Source organism: Aspergillus fumigatus, chromosome 3 (assembly GCF_000002655.1).
Source record: "Aspergillus fumigatus Af293 chromosome 3, whole genome shotgun sequence".
Classification (NCBI taxonomy): domain Eukaryota; kingdom Fungi; phylum Ascomycota; class Eurotiomycetes; order Eurotiales; family Aspergillaceae; genus Aspergillus; species Aspergillus fumigatus.
In genome coordinates, this window is record NC_007196.1 from 2375732 (window position 1) to 2399487 (window position 23756).

General features: G+C 42.6%; 4 protein-coding genes and 1 non-coding gene across 5 annotated transcripts; all 5 read right to left on the minus strand.

The window, feature by feature from the left end:
• Window positions 1-324: 324 nt before the first annotated feature.
• AFUA_3G09390 (AMMECR1 domain-containing protein) lies at window positions 325-3086 on the minus strand (the record flags this gene model as incomplete). Its single annotated transcript, XM_077804388.1, has 2 exons — window positions 865-3086; window positions 325-802 (listed from the first exon to the last, which is right to left on the minus strand). Exons 1-2 carry the CDS (start codon window positions 1479-1481, stop codon window positions 325-327), a joined length of 1095 nt encoding a protein of 364 aa, XP_077660542.1. The 5' UTR covers window positions 1482-3086.
• Window positions 3065-3180, minus strand: AFUA_3G09395. The gene has a single exon (XR_013344497.1). It is a non-coding gene; the product is annotated as a ribosomal RNA (ribosomal RNA).
• A 1298-nt stretch (window positions 3181-4478) lies between these two features.
• AFUA_3G09400 (putative MFS transporter (Hol1)) lies at window positions 4479-5913 on the minus strand (the record flags this gene model as incomplete). Its single annotated transcript, XM_749586.2, has 5 exons — window positions 5839-5913; window positions 5608-5786; window positions 5288-5550; window positions 5003-5211; window positions 4479-4950 (listed from the first exon to the last, which is right to left on the minus strand). Exons 2-5 carry the CDS (start codon window positions 5618-5620, stop codon window positions 4479-4481), a joined length of 957 nt encoding a protein of 318 aa, XP_754679.2. The 5' UTR covers window positions 5621-5786; window positions 5839-5913.
• A 13141-nt stretch (window positions 5914-19054) lies between these two features.
• AFUA_3G09410 (uncharacterized protein) lies at window positions 19055-21679 on the minus strand (the record flags this gene model as incomplete). Its single annotated transcript, XM_077804389.1, has 3 exons — window positions 19055-19194; window positions 19533-19594; window positions 21282-21679. The coding sequence occupies 3 exons, from the start codon at window positions 21677-21679 to the stop codon at window positions 19055-19057; spliced, it is 600 nt and encodes a 199-aa protein (XP_077660543.1).
• An 858-nt stretch (window positions 21680-22537) lies between these two features.
• On the minus strand, window positions 22538-23515 carry AFUA_3G09420 (uncharacterized protein; the record flags this gene model as incomplete). Its single annotated transcript, XM_077804390.1, has 2 exons — window positions 22538-22766; window positions 23436-23515. The coding sequence occupies 2 exons, from the start codon at window positions 23513-23515 to the stop codon at window positions 22538-22540; spliced, it is 309 nt and encodes a 102-aa protein (XP_077660544.1).
• Between the last annotated feature and the right edge of the window lie 241 nt (window positions 23516-23756).

The window sequence follows — 23756 nt, forward strand, 5'->3', positions numbered from 1 at the left end:
CAACTCACACGTTCTTCAGTCGCCTCCAGGAACGCCACTAACGTGTTGTGAGTGGCCAGCGAATCTTGGATGAGAATTGTAAGTTTGGAGACTGTCTTAGAACTCACTCTAACAGGGGTCGTTATCAGAGGGAAGATTTATTTTGATAGTATATAAAGCATAGCGACCCCGATACTTCCAAAACCAAAAATAGCTAAAAGGCGCCGCTTTCTCAAAATCCTCATAAAACACATTCTTCATTATTGTGGTAGAACTTATCATTGGCGAATGTCTGCCAGCGCAAACACCACCATCATGAGATAGATCGTATCAATCGTAAGTGGATCATCGAGTGGACGGGAACAACAGTTCTGCGCTCCCATCCTTCAAGGACATGACCCATTCCCGCCATTCTTGCCATTCCGCATAGCTGGCACTAGCCTTGAGACCCTGATATTTCACTACGCGAAAGTCTGAGACCTGCTCCCATGGCTTGCTGGAGCCAGAGTGGCCGCCGCCGCTGCTGCCTCTTAGGAGTCGCCGTGCAACACCCCCCGTGGTCACTCCGTCCCAGCCAGCTTTCCGCATCAGGCTTTCCAGGGTTTCCTCTTTCGTCCAACCTTGCTCTACGGCTACATCGGGCAAATAAGTGGCGCCATAGCGCCGGCCGCGGTGAATGAAAGATATACGGATACCATGCACACCAAGTATCCAGTCCAGAGCATTGGTGCAGGGCTCAAAGGAGCCGAGCAGAGTCAGAGAACATGATAATGATGGTAGAAGCGACTGTGGGATCGGAGTGAAACGAGAATCCTCGAACGCGCTTTGTTTCCGTGTTAGCCTCGAGAAACCGACGAGGGCTTCGTTTAAGCAAAGGATACGTACGAAGTAAGAGCATAAGCTCTGAGGCCTTCAGCGAGCTCGTGCGCATCGAACGTACCAATGCATCCACGGAGGGACTTGTGGCCGTTCTTCGACAGGGTATTCCACGTCACAAACAATGGATAACGTTGGTCATGTAACCTTTGCTGCCGCGTCTCTGCCATCTCAGGTTGCGTAGATTCTGAAATCGGGGTCGTGGCGGCCGTGGAACCGGATAAGATCGAGCGAGATGAACTGGTGGACATGACTGACGGAGTAGTGGAGACGCTCGAGGAGTCCGAAGACAACTGGCTTTGAAGGCGACTGACACTGGGCAGCTTGATAGAGTGTGGACGGCTACTCTTCGACTTCATGGAGCCGCGCTGCGTCGTGTCGAGTTCCTCGTCGGCATCATCGTCATCCTCCTCCTCCTCCTCCTCCTCCACTACGACCTCCCGTCCAAGGTCGGCACTATCCCTTTGAGAAACAGGGTTATTAATGTCCTGAAGAGATGCAGGCTTTTTGGACTGCTCGTATCGTTCCCACAGCTCCTCAACAGCTGCAAGATCGATGGGCTCATGGCGTTTATAAGAGGCAGCAAGGCACTCAAAGCAGTAGATGCAATGGGCTGGACTTGCCATCTTGCGATGTCCAAAGCAATGGAAACGGTGTTCAACCCTCACTTCTGCAAAAGCAACCCACTGGCTTTAAGGATTGGTAATTGTCGGCCAGCTTGCAAATGAAGAGCAGGAGACAGCTACCAGAAGTAAATGGCTCGGTCCTCCAGGGAAACTATCCACTTCTAGGTACCTTGGCGAACACAGTCTCGATAGTGTTTCACGTGGGCTCAGCGTGCTGCGGTCAGAGGTGGCTATCGGAACTGCGATAGATAACAGCACTGAGGACACGGAAAGCAAGTCACTCAGCTGTCGATCCGCTGTAGGCAGAGTGAGGTGGAGGAGGGTCAGTGAAGGAGGGGAAGAGCGCAGATGTCCGATAAGATAACACGTGATAAGACCGCCTTATCAGATGATCAATCCGTCATGTGATCTTTCCATCCGATATTGGCCTACTCTTTCCATTTTAGTGCTCGCCTTTCGCCGCGTTGTGCTCACCGAGTCCTCCGCACACAGTAGATCTGAGCACGCTCTAAGCAATGACGAGTGGAAGGCTGAGCTCATGGAGCAAGTTACCTCAATAAACTACACCCCAACTAATACCTACCCTCTTGTTTGTTTTCCACTCAGCACAAGTACAGATGTCCATGGGAACAGCTCTGATATCCAAGAGTCAATGGATCGTCAGAACTAGTCTATAAGCACATTTTATGACTCTCAGGTTGCATACATGTCAATCTTTGCCCACCAAAGCACGTAACGCTAAAGATTAACATTACCCAGTGAATCAATCAGGTTCGAAAGTTAGGACGTAGCGTTGATAGGTTGTGGCATTCAGAGTCTGGGGGGTTTGATATCTACGGTATAGACTCATATTCATCCTAATCCGCGTAAATTTCTTGCGTAAGGCTCTATTCTTCGCTGTCCGAAGTAGTCGGTACTAAGTAGACGTATACTGAACCTAGCACGGAAGTCACTGATGTGATAACATAGCTCATACATGGTAGTAGAGAGGAGTCGTAGATCTGGAACCACACATGTTCTGGTGATCCTTGTGGGTTTCTAGACTCGAACGCTCTCACCTACTCACTGGCTACATTTGTTCAGTAACATCATGAAGAAGAAGACCATTCCTTAAGACTATCTAAGCTTGCAAGCGGTGTCCATCTTGTAACGTCCATCTAGCAACCTCAATCGCATACTCTTAAAGCGAAGGGTGCTCGATTACTTCCAATTCCTCGTTAATCGGACCGTCGAACGAGCAAAGAAAGCGAGTCAAGGTGCAGAGCATTTCCACGTTCACATTAGCCATAACGGTCCGCTGCTGCCCAATGGCGATTTCAAGGGTAAGAATTACGCAAACGCCGAGCGACTTTCTTCAATGGCCTAAATCCACTTCGATCTGCCTGCTTGGGGTGTCACGCATAACAAGACTACGGATGATGTGCGTCCGGATTGCTCTAGTGACACCAGTTGATTGGAAAGCAGTGGCAAAGCACTCTCGCATCGCCTCCGCCAGCAGCTCAACCGCGTAGGACTATGCAGTGAGGACTCCCGAGGCAGCTCTTCCACTTATTCTTGTGCAAGTGTCCATAAAAATGGACAAAAACATACAACAGCCAGGATTCGCTGGTGGTCACCCACCCAACTACTAACTGGCCGGCGTGTGGCTTAAGTACGGCTGAGCGGACGGGAAGCCCTGCTTTCCACACCCTATGGTCGTATGTACCCTTTCTTAGGACTCATAGATAGATGTGCCTTCTGGGCTTTGAACCCGATTTGCCCATGGGAAGCGTCTGAAGCCTTTTGGTAGCGTCACCCGAGTGAGGCTTGCCATCTATCACATCGATCATCATGTGCCATTGTCAGCTCATTGATGGCATTGGTTGGGTTTACTCAGCGATGAGACAGTTGGCCTGGCCATGATGACTCTCGCTAGAATTCAGTGATAGGTATCCGTGGCCGGTATCTAAGTGCGTGAGTGCGTCTTTATATGTAGCAGCTCTCAGGGCCTCAGAAACCGTGGCCTGCGCGATGCATAGTGGGCTCTATCATCGGTGCATGATGATATTCGAACGTCCACCAAAGGCACCTGCTGGTTTGCACGATATATTATCGAGTCGAATTGCTGAATAAGATCTAACTCTACTCGCCATAGTTTTGACTTAGCCCACCATAACCTTGCCAACCTTCTCAATGTGCAAAGGCAATTGCCACATATACATTAACATCGTTACAAAGTGGACATACACACCACGAACATGACGGCAGGCTGCAGACAGCTCTGGCTTCCTGTCCACCTAAGATTTCTAATCGTACTTTATTACACATGTAGCTTCCTGCACGAAGCTGCCAGCTCGAACGGGTCCAGAGACTCGGCGCCATTGGGTGGAACCGCTTGAATTGAGTTCCGTACCGTGATGCCGGGACAGGAACGTTAATATGATTGGTTCCCTCCCAGTCCCCTTTCATCTTGATTGGTATCAAAGGTGACCAATCAGCGGGCGAGAAAACCCATCCTACTACCCTGGGTGAACTCGGGCCTAGGAATAGGATAGGAAAGGTATTTGACGAGCAGGATGGCGCGCAAGTCCGAATTATGTACCAATAGCTGAACCACCACCCGGCCTCAAGAGATTCATATTCCCGAATGCGCGGGAATGGACCAGGTCATACAAGGCACAACAAGGCCGCAAGGCTGTTTGTGCAGTCTGGAATATTATATATGGCTGCTCTAGGTTTGTGCCCACTATAGTTTCCATAATTTCTCTCTGCTCAGTCTGTGTAGTAGCCTGGTTACATTGGCCCCGCTCAACAATACCAACTACTCGTCTGCTGCACTGAAGCGGTCTCACTGCTTATAGAAACGAGCCCTCCACTTCTTCCCAAAAACCCAACCCCCCCCCCCCCCCCGGAAAGGAGACACAGCGCAACCTGGATGCCCCCCATCGTATCAAAGACCCTCGCCGGGCCCCACGCTGCGACCCAGTTGTTGACACCAACTAGATGAAACCCATTGTCTTAGCAACATCCTAAAATCCAATGGACAAGGAAGAAAGGTACGCACACGAAAGCCCAAAGAACACAAAGTTCTTCGTCACCATCCCGATGATAAACACCTCGGACGAGATGCTTGGATACCCCATCGAGAATATACGCCCCGATGGTGGTCATACCGAACTGCCGCGAGATCGTCGTGATGGCCCACACAACGGCAACGACCGACGGTGACGTGCCGGCGACCACGAGATTTCCAAACAAAAACCACCCAAGCGCGCTGGCTATCAGCATGGGAATGATCAGGACGAGGCGGAACTCCGGCTCGTAGACACCACGGTTGCGGCGCGCGAGCGCGCGAGCGACGGGATCCGACACCAGACCGCACACAATCGATCCAAGTGTGCCGCCGATGACAGGGCCGGCCGACATGTAGCCAATATCCACAGCGTCGAGAGAGTATGGTGGGGCAGTGAAGATCTGCGCCACGACAAAACTGACCACGACATCCCATGCGGTTGAAATTGGAGAGGAGCACAGTCGCCCACACGACGGCCGGGTGGGTGAGAATCAGGAAAGGCTTGAGGATCATCTCCCACAGGGGCATCTGGGAGTGAACGCCCGAGAAGGGAGCCAGGCGGTGCAGAAAGGGCTTGCGGGTCGGATGATTGGGGGCCGGGACGGCGCAGATCGTATCAGCATTCTCGATAGCTTCACACTGCGCCTGACCGGACTTGGAAGCTTTCTCGCCCGTTTCCTTGACGCGAGGATTAGCGAGAGAATCGACTTGTGGCGGCAGGGGAGAGTGCTGCGGTGTTTTCCGAACCACGTACCTCTGCGGGTGGGATATCGGGACCCGCGGCTTCTTGGTGGCGCTCAAAAGCGGTCTCCCAGGCAAAAAGAAGCACTAGAGCCAATCCAAGACCAAGAAAGATGGCCAGCATCCAAAAGTTCCATCTCCAACCGAGTTGATCGGTAATCAGTCCGGATAGGAGGGCGGGCAGATTTGCTATCCCGGAGATCGCGATCGTCAATGCAGCCACTCTCGTGCCCCGTTCGTGGACGTAGTAGATATCCCCAATAACCGCAAACATCACTTGGTTTCAAAGGGTCAGCGTACGTGAAAGCAGTACTGGGCCACAATAAACCCTACCAGATTCAAACATTGACACACCGAATCCCTGAACAATCCGTGCCCCCAGTAGAGAGTTGTAGGATGTCGCCGCGCCACCCCATATGGTCCCCTACCAAGGCACAGATCATGGAGAAGAGGAATGCGGGGCGTTTCCCAAATTTCCTGGAGAGAGCCGAGAGCACAATGCCACCCTATTTCTTGATATCTTAGCACGCTATGGTTATCGGGTTACCAAGGAGACAGGCTCACTGCGCCGACAGCACAAAGGTTGTATCCCGTCAAGAGGGTCACGTCCGTATAGCTCACGTTGAAGCTCTGGGCAAGGAACTGCTGCTGATGCGGCCAGCATCGGGCCAATCCTGCAACAGTTAACGATGACCGACGCGAACAGGAGCAGATCGATCGAGGAGGTGGACCGGAACTCACCCGCCAACACACAGAATCGTGCAGTATATGTGCATAAGAAACATCAAGTCGCGTTGCCATAGCGGCCACCGAAGTGGGTCGTTGGGGTCCTTCGAAGGCTGGGGGATCAGAACCGTCTTTGCATGTTTTCCGGTTCCACGCTCCAGCTCAGCAACCGATGGAGCCTCGTCCACGCCGCTCGTGTCCAAGAGGCTTGTGCCGCCAACATGCTGCGGTCCATGTGAGGGACTTAGGATTCCAAAGGCCATCTTGCGCGGAACCGATTGTGTAGCGTTTGTTGGAACGAGTCCCTGTTCAGAATGAGGCTCACCCCATATTTCTCAATGTTGCTGGACACGAGGAATATATATTGGGCGTTGCAGTCCTAGCAACTTCTGTCTGTGGGGTAAACTGGGGCTCCGGCCAGAGGAAGCTTCTATTGCATCCGCACTGATGGCCTCCTCGGCACTCCGGCCATCTGCGATTGCCCGTGAGTGTCTGCGAGCGTTTGGTGGGGGTGCAGAGAATCAGGCCCTGTGACCAATGAAGATATTTTGCACCTCCTCGGACTGGTTGTTAAGTCGCATTCCCCCGACAGGCGCAAGAAAGAACCCTGTCAGAGATCTTAGCCCTAGATCGGAAGCCCCAAGCTCGGGTTACCGCGCTGTGGGGTAATCATCGATCTGGAGTAGGAATCCAGACTCCTGATCAAGAGATAGATGAGCCATTGACTTTGGGTCCGAACTACTGGCACTCACTCAAAGGTATCTGCTGAATACTTCTGATATTCCCAAGACTTGATAGTAGGTACACCAGCCGCGAGCGGCGATGGCCTATGGGTACATCGATTTGCGGAAGAATTGATTCTGCAGATATATCTAACATGGATCTATAGGTGCTGCGAGAAGCGGGTTCTCATTGGTGATAGTGTAGTATACGGATAACCCTATTCATAGGGATATTTGTCGAGGTTCAGGACAATTTTGATACACAAGGACAAGTTTAGACCTGGATATCTATACCGGACGCTTATGTCCATTCGAAGACCATAGAGTCAGCGATAACAGACCCGGATCATGGTCCTGGAGAGTAATTAAATACATTTCACCCGCTAAAAGTACAAAACCAGGCAGGCGCTGGCAAGCTCAGCTCTGCAGTTCTGGAGCACACGCTGTGGAATGGTAGCAGTCAGAGCATGTCTAATATGTGGGGTAAAAGCTTCACTGTAGGTGGAATCGGGGGAACTTCGCACTTGAAGTGGGGGAAACTCGGAGACAGCCTGGCATCAGGAGCTACAGAGCATTGACATGTGGGGAATTCGCTGCTTTGGTGCAAGAGGTGGGGAACTTAGGGCTTCAGCTGCTGTGTTATTCTGGATACTGAAGCTTCACGCTCTCTCTTTCTTTGCTAGCAGTGCACTACAGGCCAGTATCGTGACTGTGACCATCAATCTCAGCAGGAGAAGGAATCGCCGCATGGTTCATCAATCTGGCCTACCTCTTCTGGAGCTATAACAATGTCTTACGGAGACTGTGAAGCGTTCCTGTTCAGTTTGCAAGGATGTCATTGCGTTCCCTAATAGGCACGCACCGTGGGCGACTTTCAAGTGGGAGACTGGGGACTGCAATTCGCGGGTTCACGGTGGACGAGACGGGTCTGCGCACACGATTCTGGCCCTGATGGATTGCATTCCAGCGGACGATTTGGCTCGAGTTCGGGATGCCTCTATGGCTGGATTATAGGCCTTGGAATGGAGCTCTGGACAAAGAGTGTGAAGTTGGCCCGGTTGCATTGCGGCAAGGGTTATTGCAAATATAACTGCAGAGGCAGCGAAAAGTATGACGTTAGATCCTATCTGACATCTCCCTTGATACATCTGAGCTACGTGGACTGACCGGGTTGCTTTTCTAATGATCTGCGGAACGGAGCAGCAACAGCAACAGTAAACAGCACAAGCATTCATATTCGAGACTCGACAATTGGCGCCTTGGTAACAGAATCGACGCTCCTCCCAGCAGAAAGAAGCAAATTGCCTGCCGTTGGAAACCCAGAGGGCACCTGTGTACGATGGGATACCTCCCCCACTTCACCATGAGGGGGAAATCTCTCCCAAAAGCTGCAAACTTGCAATGCACTGGAGAAGCAATGATTCCTCGACCAGCCTGATGACGATAATCTTTGTCAGCCGATCTGTAATTACAGGCTCATGGTCTTTCATCTACGTGGTTGTGTCCCGGCCGTACTTTGTCCTTCGCAAGATGCCGTTTGCATGTTCTGTCACGATCCTACACAATGGTCACCAATCACGGTATGGATAGATCGCCGTCGGGGGTGAAAAAAGCCAGCGCGAGGACGCGCAGACCGAAAGCATGTCTGCGAGTTCTGCAACATGGCCTTCACACGAAGCGAGCACTGTGCTCGCCACCAACGTGGTCGTCAGTCCGCCCCAGCCCGATAGTGCTAGGGACTAGAGCTGACATCGAGCCAGACACTCAAGAAAGGCCGTTTCCGTGCCGTTACTGCCCAAGGAGCTACACCAGGGCGTGAGTACCGCCGTATCTCGCCCAATTCCGTTTCCTGCGTGGTAGTCACTAATGTTACTCTCACAGGGATGTAGCCCTTCGCCATGAAAGGGACCTACACTGGGGCCAGTATGTGTCGCGATGGTCGACCAGCCCACCTAGTAGAATCAGCACTCGAACATTGGGCGAAGAAACCGCCGGGGACGGCGACACTCCATGCAGCACCCCTAGCCTCGAGCGGCTACCCTCGAGTCCAGGTCGGAAGCGACCAGCCGTCAGCAGGATGCCGTCCGGTCAACCAACAGAGAGGCTACTAGTCTCGCCTGGGATTCCTTCAGGTCCATCCAGCCCGGACATGAGAATCCAACAAGCGATTGCGTCCCTGGATTTTACCGCCCTCCACACGGAGGCCCTTTCACTGAACTACATGGCGGCGCCATTTCCCTCGCCTCCGCCGGAACTCGAGTTCATTTCCACTGGGCAAGCTTCCTCGGAGGTGCAACCGTCCACACCCTCTGACACAGACGTAATCTCGAGCCCATGTCGTCGAGCCAAAGTGCAAGATGGACAGCGCCGGATGAGGCACGCAATCCTTCGCCTAGACACACGCCCCCGCGCTGGCAGAATGCCCGCTATGATGGGCCAGATAGCATCTTGGTACCCGACGAGGACATTCTTACGCTTGGCCCGATGTTTGATCCGCTGTGGGATCCCGTTGTAACTGTGAATACTACTCTCTTGCCTATGTTTCCTGAATAGGCTTAGTGCCTAGACATCTTACCTTAATGGCTTATGTAAATATCTTTATTTCTCTCTCTTAGCTAGTGAAGATAGTCAGAATTAAGTTACTCATACTATTCTTACTTATAGGTTATGAGCCCTTATAGCTTATTATAAGGAGATCTTCATCTTCATCTCCATTCCCTATATTCTATATTTTAAAACATGTTCCGTACGCATATTCTTATTAGTTAGATTAAAATTCTGACTATATAGATCTGTACTACTCCTCCATCCTTCTATAGTAATTCTTCTATAGAATCTAGCCTATCTTATTAAATTAGAAGCCTCTAAGGCCCTATTAATCTATCTAATTAAAATAGATATTGATATTAAACCCTACAAGATTATCCCTACCCTTAAGGGTGAATCTAACTAGACTATCTAGATAGAAGGACTCTAGGGATACCTTTATAGCTATAATACTAACTATTAGAAGCTTCTATAATAAAGATATATTACCCTAAACTAACTAATACTCTATGAAATAAATTAAGAGTATATATACTAAAGTCTTCTATAAAGATTTAGAGAGTAGTAATCTCTTAAGCCTTAGTAAGCTACTAAAAACCCCCTAGCTTCTATAGTAGTAGTAGCTTTAACCTCCTCCCTACTAGTAAATAGCTACTATAGCTCTAAATTAACTTCTATTAATAGTCTCAGAGACAGAGGTTAATTAAAATATCTAAGAATAAACTATATATAATTACTAGCTCCTAGAATACTATAAGTAATAAATAGAAGTATTTACTTATCTTAACTACTAGGTGCTTATAATACTCTATACTACTATTAATAATATAGTAAAGGTATATATTTTAGGTCTTACTAATATAGTCTAGGCTTTTAAGAAGCTAAAGAGCCTATATAAATAATTTAGCAGAGATAATCTCTTCTTACTATAATAAAAGATATATAGGATTAAATATAACCTAAATAGTAATTATAATACCTTTCTATAGAAATAGTAAGCCGTGATTACTGAGATATATACTCTAGAAGATCTATTAAACTAGATTAAATATTACTTATTCCTTTAATTAATTAAAGGTGTCTCTTATCTAAATAACTTTATAATAAATATAGAAATAATGATAGCTAGCTAATAGATAGCCTTAGCTAATATCTATGCTTAGTTCTAATATTTTAAATTTAAATAACACATAACAGGCATGTCACAGACTTAATCTAATACTAATTAACTATCTACTAACTGTCATGGTGCTGCTGTGGATAGGAGTTGGTGTTGCTAAGAAGGAATCATATGACTCTAGGAATATCTTCACTATATAATTTAGTAACCTATTTAAAGGTCTTTAAGCTACATCCTATCTATAGAGCCTATCTATACTAGTCTGCCCTGTAACTAGAATAGATAGATATAGATTACTATAGCTAGTCTGAGTATTAACTACCTTATTAACCTATTTCTATTTACCTGTGATCTAGTACCTTGATATTATATAGCTCCTCCCTTAGAGTTAATACTGTTAGAATACCTACCCCTCTACCCCTATTCCTATCTAGTAACCCTAAAAAGTTCTCTAAGTATATTACTAGCTATAGTACTAAATAGTATAAATACTACTATCTAATATATAAGTATATCTAGAAGGCTAAATTAACTATTAATAAAGTAAACTAATAAGCTAAATAATCTAAGACCTAACTTTTAGAACTCTAGTATAAACTTACTGCCTTAGAGCAGAGGTATAAATAAGAGACTACTAAGCTAAGGGCTATTCTATAGTACTAGAAGGAATAGCTATAAAAGAAAGAGTAGTAGTATATAAAAGCTACTATAAAAAGAGATTAAGCCTATTATTTAGCTACCCCTACTATAAATATATCTATATCTATACCTATGTATAACTCTATTACTAAGAAGCCTATAGTTACTCTAGTAGGAATACCTATATTAGCTACTACCCTATCTTCTAAAGCTACTAGATTATTAGAATAACTCCCTAACTCTAATAAGTTTAAGGGTAACTAAAAGGATCTTTAGTATTTTATAGTACAGATTTAAGAGAAAATAAATATTAACCTTAACTACTTCCTAACACCACAGAGTTAGATAGTTTATATAAATAACTATCTAAAGGGTGCACTGTATACCTAGATTCTCCCTTATATTAAGAAGAGAATTTATACCCTTAATAACTACTAAAATATCCTAGACATCCTAGAGCGCGCCTTTAGTAACCCTAACTATATAAATAATACCTAAAATAAGTTATTCAGCCTATACTAGATTAATAAGGAGTTTAGTACCTTCTTTATAGAATTTTAATGCCTAGCCCTAGAAGGTAAGATATCTAAAGAAACCCTATCTACCCTACTTAAACAGGCTATTAGTTATAAACTCTAGAGTATGCTTATATATAACTAGCCCCTAAGCTAGGAGTACTACTAGTTTACTAGATTCTTATAGGAGCTTAAGAACTGCTGCTGGTAATATACTACTAACTAGCCCCTTATTATTAAGACCTATACTACTACTACTACTAAACCTACCTAGTATCCCTAGTTACCCTAAAGCTCTAGCTCTATTACTACTAAGTCTACTAAGTAACCCTAGCACCCTATTATTTAGAGGAATAAGCATATACTAGTATAATAATATAACCTTATAGACCTAGGTACTACCTAATACCTAATAAGAAAGGGGTATAGCCCCTCTTACTATAAGATAGGCGCCTGCTTCTAATATAGCTCCCTAGAATACTAGATTAAGGACTACCCCTACCCTAATACCTATTAAAGAGTTTAAATTATAGTATCTTATAAATCACACCTAGAGAGCCCTTAGAGGGGATAGATCCTAGAATCTAGAAGCCTATTACCTAGCTAGACCTCCTTAGTAAAAAGAGTAAGCCTAGAGTAAGCTGTAACTAGGCTTAAGAACTATATATTATTTAAATCTCTACTACTGCTATTTATAGACTTAACCTTAAAGAATAAATATAATAATTAAAGGCTATAATACTACCTATAACCCTAGAGAAGGAAGAGAAAAGGATAAAGCTACCTACTTATACCCTATTAGATACTAGAGCTAAAGGATAAGGATTTATTAATAAAAAATAGGCTAAAAACTAGTAGCTAGAGCCTATCCCCCTAGCAGACCTAATAATCCTATATATATTTAATAGGAGAGAACTAGAGAATGGGAAGATAACCTATTATATTTAGATAGATATAAGAATTAAAGACTACTTTAAGAAAGATATAAAGTTTTATATTATCTAGTTAGTATACTACCTTATTATACTAGGAATACCTTAGATAAAGATATATAACCCCCTAATATAATTTATAGTCTATAGTATTATATTTAATAGTAACTACTGCTAGAAATACTATAATACTCCCTAGAGGCTAACTAAGATATAAGCCCTGTATAACATCCCCTTAAAGACCTAGCCTAGATACCTACCCCTAAGACTAAAGGGACTAGAGAATAAAGATATAGCTTTTATCTTCTTAGTAGCCTGCTTAGCTTACGCCTAGAGAAATACCTAGATATTTATAATTACTCTAGAAGATCTTAAAGCTACCCTAAAGATTAAGAAAGCTTAGAAAGAAGACTTTACTAACCTATTACCTAAAGAATTTAAAGACTATACTAATATTTTCTTCTCTAAGGAGGCTAAGTACCTGCTACTACTCCACCCCTATAACTATAATATTAAGTTATTAGAGAGAAAGACCCCCCTATTTAGCCCTCTATACGCCATGTCCTAAGAGGAATTAAAAGTTCTAAAGGAATAGATTAAAGAGAACCTAAGGAAGGGCTTTATCTACTCTAGTTTATTACCTGCTGTGTTACCTATCTTATTTATTAAAAAACTAAGTAAAGACATATAAATTTATATTAATTACCAAGCCCTAAATACTATAACTATTAAAGATTAATACCTACTACTCTTAATAAAGGAAACCCTAAATAACCTAAAAGGGATGAAAATTTTATAAAAATTAATATTATTTTAGTATTTAATAATATCTATATTAAGAAAGGATAAGAATATCTAATAGCTTTCTATACCTAACTAGGCCTATTTAAATCCTTAGTAATACCCTTTAGGCTAATAGAAGCACCTGCAACCTTTTAGTAATTTATTAATAATACCTTATAAGATTACCTTAATATCTTCTATACTACCTACCTTAATAGTATCCTAGTTTATAGTAAGACCTACTCTAAGTATATAACCTATATTTACTCTGTCCTATAGAAACTATAAGAAGCTAGCTTATATATAAAAATTTAAAAGTATAAGTTTATTATCTCTAAAACTAAGTTCCTAGGTATTATTATTAGCTAGGATAGTATCTGCATAGACCCTGATAAGGTAAAAATAATTATTAATTAGTAAATTCTAACCTATATTGCTGATATTTAGGCCTTTATTAGTTTTAGTAACTTTTACTAGTGATTTATTAAGGATTTCTTAAGAATTATTACTCCCTTAGTGAACCTAACTAGGAAGGATATCCTATTTATATAGATTATAACCTATAAATTAAGCTTTAAAGCCCTGAAGAAGATATTTATAAATACCCTAATCTTAAAACTATTTAACTAGATAAAAGATATTATAGTTAAGACTAACTCTTCTAACTATATATCTACTAGTATAATATTTTAGTATAATAATAAAGGAGTCCTGCACCCTGTTATATTCTTCTTTAAGAAGCTTTTAGTTACTAAGTATAACTATAAGATCTATGATAAAGAGTTACTTACTATTATTTACTATTTTAAGGAATAGTGCCCTGAACTAGAGGGTATATTATTACTAATTAAAGTTATAATTAATCACTATAACCTAGAATATTTTATATTTACTAAGCTGCTTAACTAATAATAAGCCTACTAGTCTAAATTCCTATCCTACTTTAACTTTAAAATTATATATTAATCTAGGAAGTAAGGAGTTAAGCCTAATACTCTAATTAGGAGGTTAGAAGATCTCTCTAAAGAGAGGGATAAATAGCTATAACACTAGAGCTAGATAATTCTAAAGAAAAAGAACCTTAATCCTAAAATTTAGAACTTAATAAAACTAGAAGCCATTACAAGGAGCTAGACTAATCTAAACCTAACTAGAAATAGCTAGTTAGCTATAAGAAGAGTTTGCTTTATAGACCTAGTGTTACAACACCAACACAGCCGCGCTAGTGTTAGATGGGTATGGCAGGCAGAAACCCAAGGATTAATGATCACCAGTTAATCCCAGAGTGATGTCGCATAGCGTACGCTAATCCTTGCTTATCCATGTATCTAACGGCCTATGGTTTATCCGTCCCGTTGCGCAGTTGGTTCCTTTGCTGAACCGTACTGTTATCCAAGACGGGTAGACAGATAGCCCCATCTTATGAGAATACAATCAACTTACCATTCAAATCGTGTTGGTCTGCCACAAGTGATTAGGGTATGATCTAGAGAAATGCTTAATCCAGACAGGTTTCTGTAGAAATATAGTTTAGTATTACTTACTAAATATATTTTTTATAAACCATTATTATATAATATAGTAGAAGGGTATATGAGGTTAATAATAGGAGGGTATTATAATCATCTATTATTCTACTAGTATACCACCTATTACTACTACTACCTAGAGGAACTATAGGGATATAAGAATGCTTATTTACTTTATATCTAAGGCTCTTAGTTTAGTTCCTTATATTTAATATTAATTATTTACTTAAGTATAAGATTGCTAGTCTAATTCGTTAGTTACTCTCTACTATTAAGTATATATACTTAATAGGCCTTGCTTCTGTCTCTACTATTATTATTCTTATATTACCTTAAACTATCCTTAATCCTGTTCAGATCATTATATTAACCTATTATTAGGCTACCTAGTTAGTAGGCCTTAGGCAAGTATTGGGTATAGTCTAGGGACTATACCACCCCATTCCCAAAGTAGTGACTAGCAGGAACAGCAGAGACGGATCCCAGGGTGTGACACCTAGTAGCCTAAGTTACTAGAATACCTAAGGAATCTACTAGAGTATCTGCTTAACTAGCTTAGACAGACTAACTAGACTAATTAGACTAACTAGACCAACTAGACTAACTAGACTAACTAGACTAACTAGACTAACTAGACCAACTAGAGCCCCCTTCTAGTATTAAGGAACTACTAGATACTGCCTACTAGTTAGATAATACTATATAGTCTATCCTATAAGTACTAGATAGAAATACTAGTTAGCACCCTAGGATTACCCTAGCTAATTATAGATGATAAAGAAGCTATTTATACTACTATAAATACTTATATATCTCTAACTATAATAAGCTAAGAGCCTAGTTATTATAAAAATGCTATAACAAGCCTACTGCTAGACACCCTAGAAAGTATAAGTTATATAAGTTAATAGTATAAGAATATTACTAGTCAGGCATGTACTAATATATTAATTATTAGACCTAAAACTACTATACCTGCTACTAATCTACCCTATCCTATAAAGCCTACTAAGGAGTGTTATATCTACTCCTAGTATCTAAATAATTATAGCAAGATATCTTAATAGACTTTATTACTAGTCTAGTACCTAGTTAAGGCTATAATGCTATACTAGTTATTATTAATTAACTTACAAAAATAAGATACTTTATCCCCTATTAGACTACCTATTATGCTAAAGGTGTAGCCTAATTATATATCTATTATATATAGAAGCTACATAGCCTACTAAGAATAATAGTATTAGACTATAGCCCTTAGTTTATTACTATATTCTGGAAGCACCTGACCTAATACCTAGATATTAAGAACCTATTATCTACTACTCATTACCCTAAGACTAATAGCTAAACTAAGAGGATAAATACTATTCTAGAATAATACCTGTGTGCTTATATTACCTATCTATAAGATAATTAAGCTAACTAGTTACTATTAGCTAAGTTCACCTTAAACTCTGTCTAATTTAAGGCTATTAAAATCTTACCCTTCTTTATAAATTATAGATTTTACCTATGCATAGGGTTTGAACCTATCTAGCCTGTAAATCACCCTGCTACTAGAGATACTAAGGCCTTTATAAAGAAAATATAAGATATTATTAACTATATCCACGCCTAGATCCACATTACCTAGGCCTGTTATAAGGAATAGATAAATTACTACTAGAGACCTACCTACTATTACTATATAGAATAACTAGTTTAGTTAGATATCTAAAATATTAGGACCCTGCGCCCCTAGAAGAAGCTTAACTAGAAATATCTAGGGCTATTCTATATTAAGAAGATTATTAGCCTATAAACCACTAGTAGAAGTTAATAGCCTAGAAGAATAGATTATTAAGGATATCCTAGATTCCTGCTAGGAACACTAGGGCTAATAGGGCCCCTATCTAAAGTATATTATTAAATAGTTAGGCTATAACAACCCTACTAAGGAACCTGCCTATTACCTAAGGAATATATAAGAGATTATAGCTAACTTCCACCACTGCTACCTAAGTAAACCTAAACTAGTAAATAGTCTTAATAAAGCTTAACCCTAAGGAGGGGAGTACTGTTATAGTGCTGCCATAGATAAGAGTTAGTATTACTAAGAAGGAATTATATAACTCTAGGAATATCTTCACTATATAATTTAGTAACCTATTTAAAGGTCTTTAAGCTACATCCTGTCTATAGAGCCTGCCTGTACTAGTCTGCCCTGTAATTAGAATAGATAGATATAGATTGCTGTAGCCAGTCTGAGTGTTAACTACCTTATTAACCTATTTCTGTTTACCTGTGATCCAGTACCTTGACATATAGTAAATTTAGCAGTTATATCCTGTCTAAATATTGCTTGAAGAATACTACTTCTAATCCTTCTACTACTATCTCCTTACAGAGAGGAGGCTAGAGAGGGCATGGCTATAGATATAGTAGATTTACTACTAATGCTACTTCCTATTCTAATTAAGATAATAAGAATTATAATAAAGAGGCTAATTAGATTATATTTAATAGAGACTTCCTCTAGGTAAATAATATCAAGCTCTCCTGCTAGTAGATATAATATAAAGAGGTTAGTACTATTAACTAGGACTGTCCCTATAACTAGATATTAGATTCTAGTATAAGTAATATAATAACTTCTTACTATTCTTTATTTATTAACTATTAAGAGATAGTTCTACTAGTCTATATAGCTATAGGTTAGGTCTTCTAGACTAAAGGCTATGGTATTATTATTATTAATCTCATCCTACTAAATAGCACTGAATATATTAGATTTATTATACTACTAAAAGTCTAGCATACACTAGCTCTTGCTTATAATCTAATTTCTATTAGAAAGCTTATAGAATTAGGTATTAATACTATCTTTAGGAAGAATAGTGGTATTAAGCTTATCTATAATAACTTAATTAAGGCCTTCACTAAAATAATATAGAATTACTACTTCCTTTGCACTACTAGCTGTAAATTTATTAAAATATTTAAATAATTATAGCAGTCTGGCAGACTATTAGGCTTAGAGGATATTAAATATATATCTTACCCTAGATATAAAGTATTTATTAATATAATAACTATTAAGGAACCACAGCTAATTAGTATTAAACTAGCTTATTAATATACTATATATCTATCTAAGCATTACCTCTGCATGCTTCCTAACTATATAACTAGCTTATACCTTAAGAAAGGGGGGTTATGACTTCCTTATAGCCTATATATCATAGGCAAGGTGTCAAGGTACGGGGTCACAGGTAAACAGAAACAGGTTGATGAGGTAGTTGACACTCAGGCTGGCTACAGGAATCTATATCTATCTGTTCCGGTTGCAGGGCAAACTGGTACAGGTAGGCTCTATAGACAGGACGTAGCTCAGAGGCTTCTAAGTAAGTTGCGGGATTGTGCGGTGAAGATATTCCTAAGGTCACATGATTCCTTCCTAGCAATGCTAACTCCTATCTGCGGCAGCACCGTGACAGTACTCCCCTCCTCAAGGTCAAGCTCCGTCAAGACCATCCGCTGGTTTAGGTTTGCTTAGGTAGCGGTGGTGGAAGTTAGCCATAATCTCTTGTGCGTTCCTTAGGTAATGGGCGGGTTCCTCAGTGGGGTTGTCGTAGCCCAACTATTTAACAGTATACTTTAGACAGGGGCCCCATCAGCCTCGGTGTTCCCAGCGGGAATCTAAGATATCCTCAACAATCCATTCTTCTAGACCATCAACCTCTACTAGTGGTAGTGGCGGCTGTCTTTATCTAGGAACAGGGTCTTTGGCAATGGGACGCAGCAAGCTAACATTGAACACAGGGTGAATCTTCATAGAAGCTGGTAGATCTAGCTCATAGGCGTGCAGGCTGATAATCTTCTTGATACGGAACAGCCCTAAGTTTTTCTAGTTAAGTTTCTTCTGGGGTCGCAGGGTCCTGATATTCCGGGCGTCTAACTAAACCAGTTGTCCTACATAGTAATGGCGGGCAGGTCTCCAGTAATGATTCGTCTGTTTCTTATAACGGTCCTGGGCAATGCAGATCTGGGCGCGGACATAGTCAATAATATCTTGTATTTTCTTTGCAAAGGCCTTAGCATCTCTAGCAGCAGGGTGATTCACGGGCTGGACAGGTTCAAACCCCATGCGTAGGTGAAATCCATAATTTGCGAAGAAGGGTGAGATTCCAGTGGCCTTAGATCAGACAGAGTTCGAGGTGAACTCAGCTAATGGTAACCAGTCGGCCCAATCATCTTGTAAATAGGTAATGTAAGCACGCAGGTATTATTCCAAAACAGCATTCATTCTTTTAGTCTGGCTATTAGTCTCAGGGTAATAAGCAGTAGACAACAGGTTCTTAACATCTAGGTGTTGGGTCAGGTGCTTCCAGAACGTGGCGACAAACTGAGGGCCACGGTCTGATACTATTGTTCTTAGTAGGCCATGTAGCTTCCATATATGACAGATGTATAATCAGGCTACACCCTCAGCATTGCAGGTAGTCTGACAGGGGATAAAGTGCCTCATCTTTGTAAGTTAATCAACAACAACTAATATAGCATCATAGCCTTGACTAGGTACTAGACTGGTGATAAAGTCTATTGAGATATCTTGCCATGATTATTCGGGTACTGGGAGCAGGCATAACACTCCTTAGCGGGCTTTGCGAGATGGGGTGGATTGGCAGCAGGTGTAGTAGTTTTAGGTCCAGCAGTTAATATATCAGTACATGCCCGGCCAGTAATATTCTTATGCTATTAACTCATATAACTTATGCTTTCCAGGGTGTCCAGCAGCAGGCTTGTCATGGCATTCTTGTAATAACTGGGCTCTCAGCTCATCATGGTCAGGGATGTATAAGCATTCATGGTAGTACAGATAGCTTCCTCGTCATCTGCAATTAGCCAGGGTGATCTTTAGGTGTTGACTGGCATTCCTATCCAGCGCCTATAGGATGGACTGTATAGTATTATCCAACTGGTAGGCAGTGTCTAGTAGTTCCTTGATACTGGGAGGGGGCTCTGGTTGGTCTAGTTGGTCTGGTTGGTCTGTCCACGCTGGTTGAGCAGGCACTCTGGTAGGTTCCTTAGGTGTTCTAGCAACTCAGGCTACTGGGTCTGCAAAGCGAACTCTTCTTGTAGCTGACTGGCTCCTTATAATGGCTCCTAGTTTTACTGAGTTCTGAATTTCAGGGTTAAGATTCTCTTTCTTCAGAATTATCTGGCTCTGGTGTTGTAGCCATTCATCCCCCTCTTTAGGGAGATCTTCTGACCTCCTGGTCAGAGCATCAGGCTTGACTTCTTGCTTCCTGGGTCAATATATAATTTTAAAGTTAAAGCAGGACAGGAATTTAGACTAGTAGGCTTGTCATCTGTTGAGCAGCTTAGTAGACATGAAATATTCCAGGTTGCGGTGATCAGTTATAACTTTGATTGGTGATGGTGTACCCTCTAGTTCAGGGCGCTATTTCTCAAAGCAGCGAATGATGGCGAGCAACTCTTTATCATAGATCTTGTAGTTACACTCAGTGACTAAGAGCTTCTTAGAGAAGAATGTAACAGGGTGCAGGACTCCTTTATCATTATACTAGGACATTACACCAGCGGACATGTAATCAGAAGAGTTAGTCTTAACTATGACGTCTTTTGTCTAGTTGAATGGTTTTAAGATTAGGGCGTTCACAAATGCCTTCTTCAGGGCTTCAAAGCTTAATTTACAGGCTGTAGTCTATACAAATGGGACATCCTTCCTAGTCAGGTTCACCAAGGGAGCAATAATTCTTGAGAAATCCTTGATAAATCACTGGTAAAAGTTACTAAAGCTAATAAAGGCCTGAACATCAGTAATGCAGGTTAGAACTTGCTAGTTGATAATTGTTTTCACCTTATCAGGGTCTATACAGATGCTATCCCAGCCAATGATAATGCCGAGGAACTTGGTTTCAGGGATGATGAACTCATACTTTTGGATTTTCGCGTACAGGCTGGCTTCTCATAGTTTCTGCAGGACAGAGCGGACATAGGTTATATGCTTAGTGCAGGTCTTGCTGTAAATGAGGATATTATTAAGGTAGGCAGTGCAGAAGATATCAAGGTAATCTTGCAAAGTATCATTAATAAATTACTGAAAGGTTGCGGGTGCTCCTGTCAGCCCAAAGGGCATCACCAGGGATTTAAACAGGCCTAATCAGGTATGGAAAGCTGTCAGGTATTCTTGTCCTTTCTTAATGCAGATATTGTTAAATGCTGAAATGATATCAATCTTTATAAAATATTTCATCCCTTTTAGGTTATTCAGGGTTTCCTTTATTAGAGGCAGTGGGTATTAATCTTTAACAGTTATAGCATTCAGGGCTCGGTAATTAACGCAGATTTGTATGCCTCCACCTGGCTTTTTAATAAATAGGATAGGCGACGCGGCGGGTGATGAACTAGGGCGGATGAAGCCCTTCCTCAGGTTCTCTTTGATTTATTCCTTTAGAACTCTCAATTCCTCTCGGGACATGGCGTACAGAGGGCCGAATGGGGGGGTCTTTCCTTCTAACAGCTTAATGTCATGGTTGTAGGGGCGGTGTGGCGGTAAGCGCTCAGCCTCCTTGGGGGAGAAAACATCAGCGTAGTCTTTGAATTCGTCAGGTAACAGGTTAGTGAAGTCTTCTTTCTGAGCTTTCTCAATCCTCAGGGCGGCTTTAAGATCTTTCAGGGTGATTGTGAACATCTGGATGTTTCTCTGGGCGTAAGCTGAGCAGGCAGCTAAGGAGATAAAAGCTATATCTCTGTTCTCTAGTCCCTTTGGTCTTGGGGGCAGGTATCTAGGCTGGGTCTTCGGGGGGACGTTATGCAAGGCTTGTATCTTAGTTAGCCTCTGGGGTGTGTTGCAATATTTCTGGCAGTAGTCGCTATCAAACATAATACTGTAGGCTGCGAATTGTATCAGGGGGTTGTGTACCTTTATCTAAGGTATTCCTAGCACAATAGGGTAATGTGCTAACTGGACAATGTAAAACCTCGTGTCTTTCTCAAAGTGGTCCTTAATTCTCATATCTATCTGAACATAATGAGTTATCTTCCCATTCTCTGGTTCTCTCCCATCAAATATGTGCAGGGTTATTGGGTCTGCCAGGGGGATGGGCTCTAGTGTCTGGTCTTCAGCCCATCCTTTATTAATAAATCCTCATCCTTCGGCTCCGGTATCTAACAGGGCGTAAGTAGGTAGCTTTATTCCCTTCTCTTCTCTCTCTAGGGTCATGGATAGTATCATAGCTTTTAATCATTGTATTTATTTCTTAAGGTTAAGTCTATAAACAGCAGCAGCAGAGATTCGAATAACACATGATTCCTGAGCCTGGTCGCGGCTTACTCTAGGCTCACTCCTTTTACCAAGGAGGTCTGGCTGGGTGATGGGCTTCTAGGTGCTGGGATCCGTCCCCTCTGGGGGCTCTCTGGGCGTGGTTTATAAGACATCATGATTTGAACTCTCTGATGGGTATCAGGGTGGGGGCAGTCCCTGATCCAGTATTTCAGGGAGCTACATCAGAAGCAGGCGCCTGTCTCGCGGCAGGAGGGGCTATACCCCTTTCTTATTGGGCGTCGGGTAGTACCCAGGTACCATGGGGTCATATTGTTGCGCTGGTGTATGCTCATTCCTCTGAATAATAGGGCGCCAGGGTTGTTCGGTGGACTTAGTAGTAATAGGGCTAGAGCTTCGGGGTGACTGGGAATGCTGGGCAGGTTTAGCAGTAATAGCGTAGGTCTTAATAACAGGGGGTTAGTTTGTGGTGTATTGCCGGCGGCAGTTCTCGAGCTCCTGCAGGAATCTGGCGAACTGGTGGTACTCCTGGCTTGGAGGCTGGTTATGCATAAGCATGCTCCAGAGTTCATAACTAATAGCCTGTTTAAGCAGGGTGGGCAGGGTTTCTTCAGGCATCTCGCCTTCCAGGGCTAGGCGTTGGAATTCTGCAAAGAAGGTGCCAAACTCCTTATTAGTCTGGCACAGGCTGAATAGCTTATTTCGGGCGTTATTCACGCGGTTAGGGTCACTAAAGGCGCGTTCCAGGATATCCAGGATGTCTTAGTAGTCGTTAAGGGTGCAAATCCCCTTCTTGATATAGGGGAGAATCTGGGTGTACGGCGCACCCTTCAGGCAGTTGTTTACATAAGCCATCTGGCTCTGCGGCGTCGGGAAGCGGTCAAGGTTGACGTTTATTTTCTCTTGAATCTGCGCTATGAAACGCTGAAGGTCCTTTCAGTCGCCCTCAAACTTATCAGGGTCAGGGAGTCATTCTGATAATCCAGCGGCTTTGGAAGATGGGGTAGTAGTTAATATAGGCATTCCCACTAGAGCAACTACAGGTTTCTTAGTAATGGGTTTATATATAGGTGTGGGCACAGGTGTATTCACAGTAGGGGTAGCTAAGCGACAGGCTTGGTCCCTTTCCACGGCAGCTTTTACATACTACTGCTCTTTCTCTTGCAGCTGTTCCTTCTGGTACTATAGGACAGCCCTTAGCTTAGTAGTCTCTTATTCATGCCTCTGCTCTGAGATAGTAAATTCATGCTAGAGTTCCAGGAGTCAGGCCTTGGATTACTTAGCTTGTAAGTTTGCTTCATTAATAGTTAATTCAGCCTTCTGGATGTACTCATATGCTAGGCGGCAGTATTCATACTATTCAGTACCATGTTTAGTGACGTGCTCAGAGAACTCTTCGGGGTTGCCAGGCAGGAAAGGGGGCAGAGGGGCGGGCATTCTGACAGTGTCAACTCCAAGGGAGGAGCTACGTAATATCAAGGTACGGGGTCACAGGTAAACAGAAACAGGTTGATGAGGTAGTTAACACTCAGGCTGGCTACAGGAATCTATATCTATCTATTCCAGTTGCAGGGCAAACTGGTACAGGTAGACTCTATAGACAGGACGTAGCTCAGAGGCGTGTGTGTGTGTGTGTGTGTGTGTATGTATTTTACGGCCGTGGCTCGTGACTTGCACG